This window comes from Vigna umbellata, chromosome 7 (assembly GCF_029865625.1).
Source record: "Vigna umbellata cultivar VRB3 chromosome 7, Vumbellata_1.0, whole genome shotgun sequence".
In the NCBI taxonomy this organism is placed as follows: Eukaryota; Viridiplantae; Streptophyta; class Magnoliopsida; order Fabales; family Fabaceae; genus Vigna; species Vigna umbellata.
In genome coordinates, this window is record NC_142171.1 from 43,220,935 (window position 1) to 43,232,959 (window position 12,025).

The 12,025-nt window shown below is 30.8% G+C and overlaps 1 protein-coding gene across 1 annotated transcript; it reads right to left on the reverse strand.

Moving 5' to 3' along the window:
* Positions 1–4,500: 4,500 nt before the first annotated feature.
* On the reverse strand, positions 4,501–6,420 carry LOC124829172 (myb-like transcription factor family protein). Its single transcript, XM_047302639.2, has 3 exons — positions 6,016–6,420; positions 5,683–5,891; positions 4,501–5,419 (listed from the first exon to the last, which is right to left on the reverse strand). The coding sequence occupies exons 1-3, from the start codon at positions 6,284–6,286 to the stop codon at positions 4,988–4,990; spliced, it is 912 nt and encodes a 303-aa protein (XP_047158595.2). The 5' UTR covers positions 6,287–6,420; the 3' UTR covers positions 4,501–4,987.
* Between the last annotated feature and the right edge of the window lie 5,605 nt (positions 6,421–12,025).

Genomic DNA, 12,025 nt, shown 5'->3' on the forward strand with positions numbered 1-12,025 from the left:
GTCAACCACAGTCCTTAGTTGCCATGACTTTACTGCATCCATGAAACCAAAATATGCCCTCCACGGACATTCTCCTTTTGATCCAAAACATTTAACCCTAATTCTTTTTTTATCATTTTTAACAAGTTTCAAAATTTTCCCATTGTTTACTGCATAACTTTTGATGGCATCAAGGATGTCTTGTTTATCCACGAAATATGTTCCCACTTCCCAGTTGAAATCAATCATTTTTTTGGGCATAGTAAACGTAGAAAAATGTCCATACCTTTCTTCATCCTCACTGTTCATCACTAATATCAGGAGAAATTAAGTCCTTAGATTGTCATTCGTCATTGAACCAAATGGAATCATTAATATCATCTTCTTCCATATCTGACTCAAACCCAAGTAAAATAGGTTCAACCTCAACCTCCAAATTACCAGAACTGTCACTTACATCACACTGCACATTTATGTCTACTAACCCATCCTCACTATGCATCTCACCATCATCATCATCACGTGATGTACTCCAATCACAGACTTCTACTTCTATATCCTCCAAGTCTTGTACTTCTATTATGTAAGCCTCAACATTAGGTTGTTGTCCCTCTATCCTCTCTTCCTGCACTTCATCTGTTGTTGTCCTCTCACCATCATCTTCCTCAACCTCTATCCTCTCTTCTTGAACTACATTTGTTGTTGTCCTCTCACCATCATCTTCCTCAACCTCTATCCTCTCTTCCTAAACTACATCTACTTTTGTCCTCTCACCTTCAACATCATGTTCCTCAACCTCTATCATCTCTTCCTGAACTACATCTGCTTCTGTCCTCTCAACATCTCCTTCATCAACCTCTATCCTCTCACCCTCATCTTCAGCGGCTTCTGTCATCTCAGCATGACTAGCATCTTGTGCTTCTATCCTCTCACCATCACCACCTACCCCCTCATCCAATAGTTTCCTCAAACCATCTTCTACACCCTCAACAAAGTGTTCAACCTCACCACCCTCATTAACCTGAGGTGCAACTTCCTCACCTCCCTCATCAACGTTGTATTCAATCATGTGAATCACATCGGGTTCAGAGATAGTGTGCACAACATATAAATGAATTTGTCCATTTAAGTGAGCTAAATTGACCATATGCATGGCACCTACGTCATCACACAATGTTTCTAGCTTATCATCTAATACAGGACCACATCCAACAAAAAACCACAGACCCTTAAAATCGTCGTACCCAAGACTTTTCACTACACTAACTACAACAAAATAACTCCATAAGTCAGGATCAAAATACATTGTCTCAACAAAATAACTCCATAAGTCAGGATCAAAATACATTGTCTCACTTTCCCCTTCATATTTCAGCCACCTGTCATTCACGAACTTCCCCTCATGGTGAATAACAACCTCTATATCATCCATCACACACAACACAATGAACAATATTCTACACCTATAAATAACCCTAAACGACAAAAAAATACCGCTTATTAAAGTGATAATCACATAACAAACAAAGGGTTTAAAGATGGGGAACATGGGGACATGGGGGACCACAACCGCAATATGTAAGCACCACATTTTCAGACAACCCCAACCCACATTCAAAAAAGCATCCCCAGATAACAACAGAATCAACCGAATATTAAATTGACATGTATGTAAAGTACACATACTAACCTTCCAATAAATTCCACTTCACGCACACCTATAACGACTTCACTTTTGACGTCCAAACTCCAATCACGAACCTCCAAAGCCCTAGTCAAGTCTGTATCCTCTCCACTAAACACTTTGCTAAAGCTTCGAATGCACTCTCCTCTCAAATTTCTAATCCCAAATTCAATTTCTTTGAACCCTAAATCTTATTTCAAATTTCTCTAATTTTATATTATTACATTTAAAATAATTCCACGAATAATGCCACATTTAAACTCTGAACAAGCCACGTTTCAAGAAAAAACACATCATCCTCCCACCTATGCAAAAACTTAACTCCGTTAACGAAATTTAACGGCAGGGGCTTATTTGATGCAAATTACCACTTATAAGGACTTAATTGGGGATTCTAATAAGAAGAGGATCAAAATGGAAAAATCTCACATAAATTAGGACAACTAAAGAGTTTAAATCTTTATAAAAAATATATTGTTGCAACTTTCTTTGAAAGCAAGAACCATTGTTACAATACGTATAAATATATATATATATATATATATATATATATATATATATATATATATATATATATATATATATATATATATATAAATGATTAATATATTAAACTCAAAATTAAATTATTAAGACGTGTTTTCAATTTGATATTTAGTGAAAAAGAAATATTGTTAAACTATTATTTGTTCATATTGTTAAATTAGTTTTAAAAAAATTAAAATACTGGTAACTTATATTCACATAAAAATTGTCACATTACCGAAGTTCGTTCTTATATATCTTTTTAGTATACAAATATATTTAAGCTTTTTCTTCTTAATTATATGGACACGGTGCTCAATGTAAAAGAAATGTAATAATATCCTTTTTGACTGTTTTGTTTTTGGGTTTTGTCATATTAAAAGGTAACATGAAATGCATTATGAATATTACTATTTCAGATTTGACAGAAAATGTTGACTCAAGTCCTCCACTATAAATTTGCATAAGAGAACAATTAGGAAAGAAATCTATCTTGGATAGGTAATTATAAGAGGAAAAATATATTAAAAAGTTTGTTCTTTTGTTTTTATTTTTGTTATACTCTATAAAAATATTTAATAGTAAAATAATTAAAAAAAATACAGACACATTTTTCCCCTCCTCTTTCAGTCCTCTCACCTTAACCAATATATTATTTAAATACCACTAATTTCCAATTATAACAAAAGACTATCTCAAATTAAGTGAAATGTACGGTCTGATATTTTTTTCCAAGTATATATTATCTACTTTTATTTATAATTTGTACTAAAAATATAAGTTCAATGAGTAAAATTTTCTATCATAACAAAACCTACAAATATTGATGACGAATAATGAAAGCTGAGTAGGTAAATTTTTGCTTTATAAATGCATGTGCATATGTTATAACTATCAAGAAACTAAAAAAATCTTAGTATTTGTTTGGATGAGTAATAGAAAATAAGGAATAAAAAAAGATTGTTTGTATTAAGTGAAAAAACATAAAAAAGGGAAAAAGATAAGTAAAAAAATTTCTAAATATGATTTGATTTGAAAAAATCACCCATGAGCATATTGTCTTTAGTTCAAATTTATGTTAAGTTAAACAAGAATACTTTAATTATCTCTACTGAAAAAAAAAAGATGAACTTTTAACCTAGACAAATTATTAATTATGTAGAATTGATGAGTCATGTTACAATTGTTATTGATATTAGAAACTAGGTAATCGATTAAGGGACATGTCCTCTTCCTTTCTAAACCTACTTAGTCATTTCTCTTGAAAAACAAAATTATCAACAAGTTGAAAAAAAATACCGATAATGTGATTATCCAAAATAATATATATTTACCTTGAAAAACATTTTTTTTTCTTGTGATTTCACTATTCCCTCACGTGTTCTCTTCTCTGATAAAACATGAAAAGTATTCTGTAATATATCAACATTATTTCCCTCCTTAAAATATATCAACAAGGAAGGATTTAAAAATTCACCATAATTTTCTGTAAACAAGGCAACCACGAACAAAGACTACTAATCTATAATAACAAAAAGGTGAATGACACATTATTCCTTACACCTTTATTCTATAATACAAGCAGGGACGAACTTACATGGCTCGGTCCCCCTTTTTGTTTTTATAGTTATTTAAATAGTTATTAAGTCTTGTCATTTTAAATTTGCAACATTAAAACCAAAGAAAGGTGGTCAGTTATTCAACAAATATTGAATAATAAACCTTGACCATATAGTTGATTAAAAAATATAATTAGGAGTATAATGCATTCATTTTTAGTTTTATCTTTTATAAATAGACTACATGTACAATTCTTATGCATTAGTAATTATATTTGAGTTTGGAACAACCTTCACATAATAGGGGATTCTTGTTTTCAAGATAAGACAAGTAGAACGTTTGAAGAAGAGTACTTGTACATAAGATTTGCATTCATAGTTAGCTAAAGTGTGAGTGGGTGATTAGGGGTATTAATTATTAGACCTATTACTCGACCGATTAAAGACTTTAACTCATATAAAGTTAAACAATGGACTAAATATTAAAGATTACAATAGAAAGTCCTTCTGAGAATGATGCATTTTGCTTCTCTTTTTCCCATTATATTATAACATCATTTCCTATTTTAGCAACACTTTTTTTTGCTGCCTAATTTTATGGTGTAATTAAAAGTGGAATGGCGTGTTAGGAAAAATTGTCATAGTGAGAGAAGACACGAAGCCAAAGAGAAAGAAAGCAATAAAAATTACTAAGAAAACATGGTGATTGAATGGCATGTGCTTAAGAATTGAAGGGTGAGCATAATATATTCGTTTGTCTAAGCTAGCAGTGATATTTTAATGACCCCAATGGCAATGCAATACAGAGCGAGACCAATAGCATATAAAGAGTACCTGGTGCCCTATCATTTCAATGTCACACTCCCCCATACAAATAGAAACAAGAATCCCCCGACAGCTAGAGAATGTGACAACCCATCTATCTAATTCATTTCTAAACCTGTACATTCAATGCAAACCAGCAATTTAATTTACTAATTACCTATATAGCCTAACATACTCTTCTTTTTTTTCTTCAAATCATAATTATGATCATACTCATTGATTCAAATATCCCCTCCCTCCTACCGATATTATCTTTATCTTTAGTAATCAATAAATCTCCAACACATATCTTCAATTTTCCCCCTCTTGGATACATCTCCGACTTTGTAAAATTAATTTACATATTCAAATTATCCACGACCGTACTTGCTTAATAGTAACTTAATGACGCTAATTTTTTTAGGTTTCCTTCTTTTCAAGCAACGCTGATGATACTGTCCCCACCGCCGCCGAACTTCCCAGCAGAAATCGCCTGAAAAGCCGATGATGACGACGACGGCGATGAGTGGTCACTACTCGCCGGTGACTGATCCTGTGACCGCGGCGTCGGCGATGGCAGATTCAACGACAACGGTAAAGGCTCTATGAGATTAGTCGGAGAAGCTTTCTCTTTCAAGTTCAAACTAGCCATCTTCGACGACGGTGGGACCGGCAAAATCGGCGTCGGCCTAATCGGCTTGGCTAGCCTCTCACTGCTCGCCGGTAAAACCACTGGAGATAGACTCATCGGAAAACCTGCGCCAGGGAAACCGCCGTAATGCGACGGCGGATATGCTGCGGGGATAGTCAGCGCCGCCGTTTCCTGCTGAACTTGTTCTTCTTCCATTATAGTAGAAGACTCCATCACCTGGAATTCCAAAATAAAAATCAATTAAACGTTAAAATTACTAATTACTCTCAAATTATTTAAGAATATTTAAATGAATCTCTAGTTTGTTTTAATCAATTAATTATTTCATTTTGGAGTTAGTTTATAACTGTTTTGAAATTGTGAATCCAGTTATTTAATTTAAAATAAATTAGAAATAAAATCTAATGACATTTAGATGGATGCCAACAGAAATTAACATCAATTTATTGTGCAAAAGAAGAAAAGGAAACTGAAAGTACCGTATCGGTAGTGATGTCAAAGAGGCTAGATCTCCGGCGGCGGCGGTTCTGGTTGTGGCGACGGAGGAAGTACTTCTGAGCGTGACTGGCGACCTGAGTTGGCGTGCGAGTTTTGACGAAGTTTCTAGAAATTCCTCTCCAATCTCCCTTTCCAACTTTGTGCAACCCTAACAGGAACAGTCTGTGCTCTTCCTCCGTCCAAGGAACACCTTTGTTCACCAATCCAAAAACTCAATCGATCAATTAATTTGTCTCTCAAACCAAACAACGCCAAAGAACATATCAGAACAATTAAAGAAATCGTTAATGATTGTTAATCGGTTAATTACTGACCTCGCTTGCGCTCGCGCGCGCGACCGGAGGCGTGAACGACGTCGTCGGAGGCGTACCCGGCGTCGGCTGTGTTGGAATCGGCGTCATATTGAGAGAGGTTGTTCATGCTAGCGCTCTTCCTGAAGGAGGAAATTCCTTCGGTGACTCGCACGCCAAACAGCATGAAGCCGCTCTCCCGGGGAGACGAGCCCCCGGAAACAGCAGCACCACCGTCGGTGCATGTCCTTGAGTTGTGGCCGTTGTTCCCGCACTGTGAGCACGTGCGAGACATCTCAACAGTCCATGCAATAAATATGGCTATATGAATATGATATGTGTGTGGAAGATTAATAGATGTGATAATATAAGGTGAAGAAATAAAAGGTTTGAAAGAAGAAAGGGTGTTGTTGGGTTTGTGTTTGTGATGGAGAGAAAGAAAGAGACATAGGGATGTTTGGGTGATATATAGAGAGTTTTGCTTTGGTAGGGTTGAAGTGTTGAAAGTGTGGTGATGGCATTGGTGTTTGTGGTAGGCGCTGCCGTACACTAAAGTTACTACTAGGGTTACTAGAATTACTTACTAATACTATGCGGTGGGAAACGAAAGAGGGGTTGTTTGGCACTAGAAATTATTATGAACGTCGATTGGTGTCGTCATGGTATTGGTGGTCATTTTTCGTTGAGGAGACAGAATCCATCAATCAGGACCGTCAAATACTGTGCCATGTTTGGCTTGCCTCGGTAAGCACGACCCAAAACGTGTGTCCTACGATCGTTTAGCATTTAATATATGTCCCATAATATTTATGGACACGCTGCAAATATGGAAAAGAAATTATCCATAAATACTCCTTTCAACACCCAGACAAAAAATAAAATAAAACACGTAATGAATTAAGTGATGCAATAAAAAAAATTAAGTTATCAAAAAATTAAAAATATTACATTAATTATTTTTAGTATTAGTGTGGTCAACAAAAAGAATATATATTTATTATATACACTTAGAGTGAAAGAGTTAAAAAACATACAAAATAAAATTATTGATGGTTAAAGTACCACTAACACGTACAAGCTAGTAGGACGGAAGCTAAATTTTATCCATTTTTATTTTTTTATATATTCTCTAACTTGCTTTACAACAATTTTACGCGTTTCGTCTTCATCAAATCTCTGCTATAAAGGAGTCATTTCATAGGTATACTATTCTTTCTATAGTATTAACGGTCAAATAGATGGTTTATTGTGTGCAGTTTAAAAAAATTAGTAATAAAAACGTGATGTATATATAATATTAACACTCTTTATTTTTCCACACTGTATATTATCCTTACAATTTCTTTTGATATTTGTAATATTTCTTCATATAAAATACAATGTTTTTATAAATAATTGAAGAATATAAAGTGTAAGAGGTGTGTCATTGTAAAAATTTTCAAAAACATTTAAATGAGTTCCGATAACAAAAACGAAAACATTAGTAGATAATATTTTTTTTAAAAAAAGCTTTAAATAACTGTTCCAAAACATTTATTAACATAACCTATTAATAAAACGCTATTCTAATAATGATGAATTGAAATTATTTTAGAATATCAACGTATAATGTCAATGTTTAATCTTTGAATGTACGAGATATAATAGACGGATGTTTAGAAAATATTTTTGTGGGTTTCAAACTAGATTTACAAATAATTAGAAAGACCAAATATATTAAAAATTTTGAAAAATATATTTATATATTATTTTATACACGTCAAAACTATATTCCTTGATCCATAAATTGTTGCATATTCAAAGTTGAATTTCACCAGTGTTAATAACCCAGTTGATGTTGAATTATTGCTTATACTTGGGAAGCACTTTTACAATTTACATTTAAGTTTAGGGACTATAGGTATTCCCATAATGGAGAAAGGAGATGAACAATTACGACACAAAAGAAAATCAAAAGACTGTACAAAGAGAACAAAGAAGATGAACAACATAAACAAAAAGTTGCACATGAATACTTTGGATTGTATTTAAAAGGAATACGATGAAAAATCTATAGATACGTGTCATCAAAAGCATATAAACGACAATAATTTTACTTATATTTATTGTTAAAAGTAGCACACGACAATGACTTTGAGAAATTCATTATAAAATATTTTTTTACTTATTTTAAAAAATGTTACTGTGTTATTTTTGACTAGGATTTCTTAATAACTATTCAAATGTAGTCTTATTTTTTAGGATATTAGTGTATCTAATTTGTATTAAATAAATAGTATTACATTCAAATTTTGTTTGCGAAAAAAAAAATTGAGTGAGCACTCCTTTAACTAAGACCTAGAAAGGAAAAGAAAATAATTATAATAAATAATATAATGGACTGAGAGATAAAAAAAAATAGTGAATTGAACATTGAAGTGGTGTATAATTTATGAAGTCACCCAACAATCACTTCAAAATGCATGTTTTCAAGAAAGACTTTTCTAACAAGTGGACTTCTTAGATTTGTTTTCTAATGCTTTAATAATCTCGTATTATTGTTATCAAGAAGAATAATGATACTTTAACAACATTTTTTTGACAACATTTTATACATTAGTCCAAAATTACTCCACAATCAATAATAATAATCATAAACACTAACATAGACCAATCAAAGAATGACACGTAGATGATGTTAAAATGTTGTAAAAAAAATGTTGTTAAAGTATCCTTATCCTATCAAGAAATAATTTAAATGTACATTCCTTCCTTAATTATTTGAAATATTTTTTAAGAAATTAAAAACTAAGACAAAATTTCAAACTCTAATGTAAACAATATCTTAAATCTTAAATGTAATAATTGTTTGATATCTTAATAAACTCGAGGTTGGAATGAGTTTTAAGAATTTACTCGAATCACAGTAAACCTCGTGATAGTTTTTTTTTAATATAAAAATATTTATAGATTATCTAATAAGTTTTCATATTTAGAGTAAAAAAAATGAAGTTGTTATTTGTGGACATTTATTTTCTTAGTGAGAACCATAAACTATGAGACATGTGGAAGTGATGTTAGGCAATGATTGACCTCATCAAAACCATGGGTAGGGCTACAAACACCTCACAATGGTGAAAGACTAAACTCACAACATTAAGAAATTTAAATATATATTAGAAACTGAGAGTTTAAGTTTAATTTATCTCCTTTCGTATACTGAATAGATATTTTGTGTGGATATGATAGAAAGTAACATAATAAATTTAATAAATCTCATTAGTATTGTCATGAAAACATACAAGAAAATGAGTTTAAGGTGTAATTAGTTTTTATATATCTAAATTATGAGGTAAATATTATTATGGCGTGTGTATTATGAATTATATTCTTCGTTTTAAAATTGGAAGAATATATGTAATCCATGAAGTGATTGTTGACTTTGAAAGTTGGCATAGTGATATAGAAGAAAAGAAAAACAGTGTTGGTTTTGTTATGATATAGAATAGCAATATTTTGTTTTAAGCGAAGGAAGTAGAGGCAGGGTAACTTTTGTAAAAGCAAGGAGTTGAATAATATTTGGTGAGCAATGGAAGCAAACAAGAGAGACTTTAGAAAAAAAGAAAAAAAGAAAGAAAGAAAAGGAGGGGATGGTGGAGAATGAGGATGTTTTTGGACCGTGAAATGGGCATATTCGTTGTTGCTTTGATAAAGATTTGGTTGTCTCGTACGTTTTAAATATCAGGATTTTGGCTTTGGTTTAATCATGAAAAGTTGTGGGTGTGGTCTTATGCTTGCATTTGCATATAGGATAAGCAAACATGGACCCCACACATCTTTCTATTCACCTCACCCTTTCTGTGTGGCTCTGCTCCCACCTTTTTTTAATTCACACCTTTCCACTTTTCAACTTGCCTTTGGCGTTGAAACTTTAGTGCTACTATCATTCTGTGTTTCACCACAATAAGTCAAATAAATCCTTCTCTCATACTAACACCTCCTTCTTAAATCAATCATTCAACCCCCTTAACACTCTAATCACTGTTTTATTAAAGTCCCACCCGTTTCCGTTTAATTACTATTTTAAACGTTAATCACAAGTTTTATTCATAATTCACTTTACTTTTTCTCTTAATTAGCTTTTAATACTTTAACACGGAATGCATTACACTCGTTCAAGAAATCTTTACTTGCTTCTCGCTTTAGTTATGTGAGAACCCATCTTACCAACCAAAAATAAATATAAAAACTCTGTAACTAACCACTCCACCATCAAATTAACAAGTACGATTCAATTTTGCATCTTAAAAATTTAATTTAATTCAAATTTACATTTTTCATGAAGTCAAGTTTTTATTAAAAATATTTCTTTTATTACATATACAAATTTTTTATATTTTCTAATCGGGTAACTGTTATTTGATTTTACTATCAATCAAACTTACACAGTCATTACCTTACATATAACAGAAAATATAATTAAATTTTAAATTTATCATAAATTTGGTATTGATAATTAAATTTTCTTTTCTTTTATTGTCTAAATTTTTGGGGTCATGTTTGATACAACAAAACCATACGGTCATGTCACTCTGATTGATTAAAATACTCGATTAAAGAAAATGTAAAGATTTTTAATAATTAATGAAAAAATATTAATTCAAAATATGTTTATTTATGAATGACTTAAAATTTTATTATATATCACTTTTTTTTATTTTCTTACAAAAATTCGTAAGCAATGACAATTCTAAATAACAAAAGTTACCTCAACTTAGTTGATAATAAAATCAAACAATATGCATTTACTTAAAGATGTAAGAACTTTAAATACTTATTAAAATATAATTTTTTTAATTAAAAAAATTATATTTATAATAAAGTAAAGCCTTAAATATTATGAAGATTTTTCTCATTTGATTATCTTTCTATTCAATTTATCATTTATATACAATGATAATCTTTTTCAGGTATGATTTTAAATCAAAAGTATAATTCCAAAAAAAAAAGTGGTTCTCCACAATTATTGCAGAAGTTCTGTTAGGTTAAATTTTTTTTAAGCGTAAGTAGCCATGAATAAATATGTGCAAAATATTCTGGCCACGTAATACGTTAACTGAAATGCGTGTGGACATGAGTTTTAATATTGCTTTCAGTTTCTCCTTCTGAATAAAATTTTGAAAACTATATATTATAATAATATATCTGATTATATGATTAAATTGTCAATAACTATATCATAGAGCACATCCATCCAATGTCCTACGTGACCATATATAACTTTCGTTACAATTAATGTGTGCATATTTTGCATCACAAATAGGTTTGAAAGGTATGAAAATTAATAATGTGTGAATTTCATAGGAAGAGTCATGGTGGACAATACTATGTTGTAGCTTAGTCTTTCTTTCCTCGTCTTCAAATAGATCTTTAAACGACAAAATTTATTTTACAATAAATCAAAATTTTATTTATCATCAGAATAACTAATAAAAAAATATTTAAAATTATTTAGAAATAACATATGATCAACAATACCAACTTGTTAAAGATATGTTTGGGTCAAATAAATTAGTGAAAAAAATAAAAGAAACGTTAATTTTTGGTTTATCTTATTTGTTGTAATAAAATTAGAATCAAATAACATAAATATCTTTTTATTATTACATGAAATCATCTTCTTCTGGATTTTACAAAATGTAGATCCCACATTTATTTTTTTCATCCTTGTTTTTGTCTTACAAAAGTTATTAACTATCTTTTTCTTAATGATAGATAAGTTTTTCTTTAAAAAAACGGAAAGAATCACGATCTCCGGTACTATTGTTTAAGCATGCCACTTCCTTTTGTCGGTTTTCTTTTTGTTTAAAATAAGTTATATAATAGAAATTCAAAAATTTATAAAGTAATTATAATTTTAAATAATTAATAAAATACATTTAAATAGTGTGTAACATTTAAAGTAATAAGAAGATATACAAATCTTTTACCCAATCTGCCTGAGATAATGACCTTTTGTAAGAAATTAGAAAATAGTCTCTTAGAAGTAGATAGA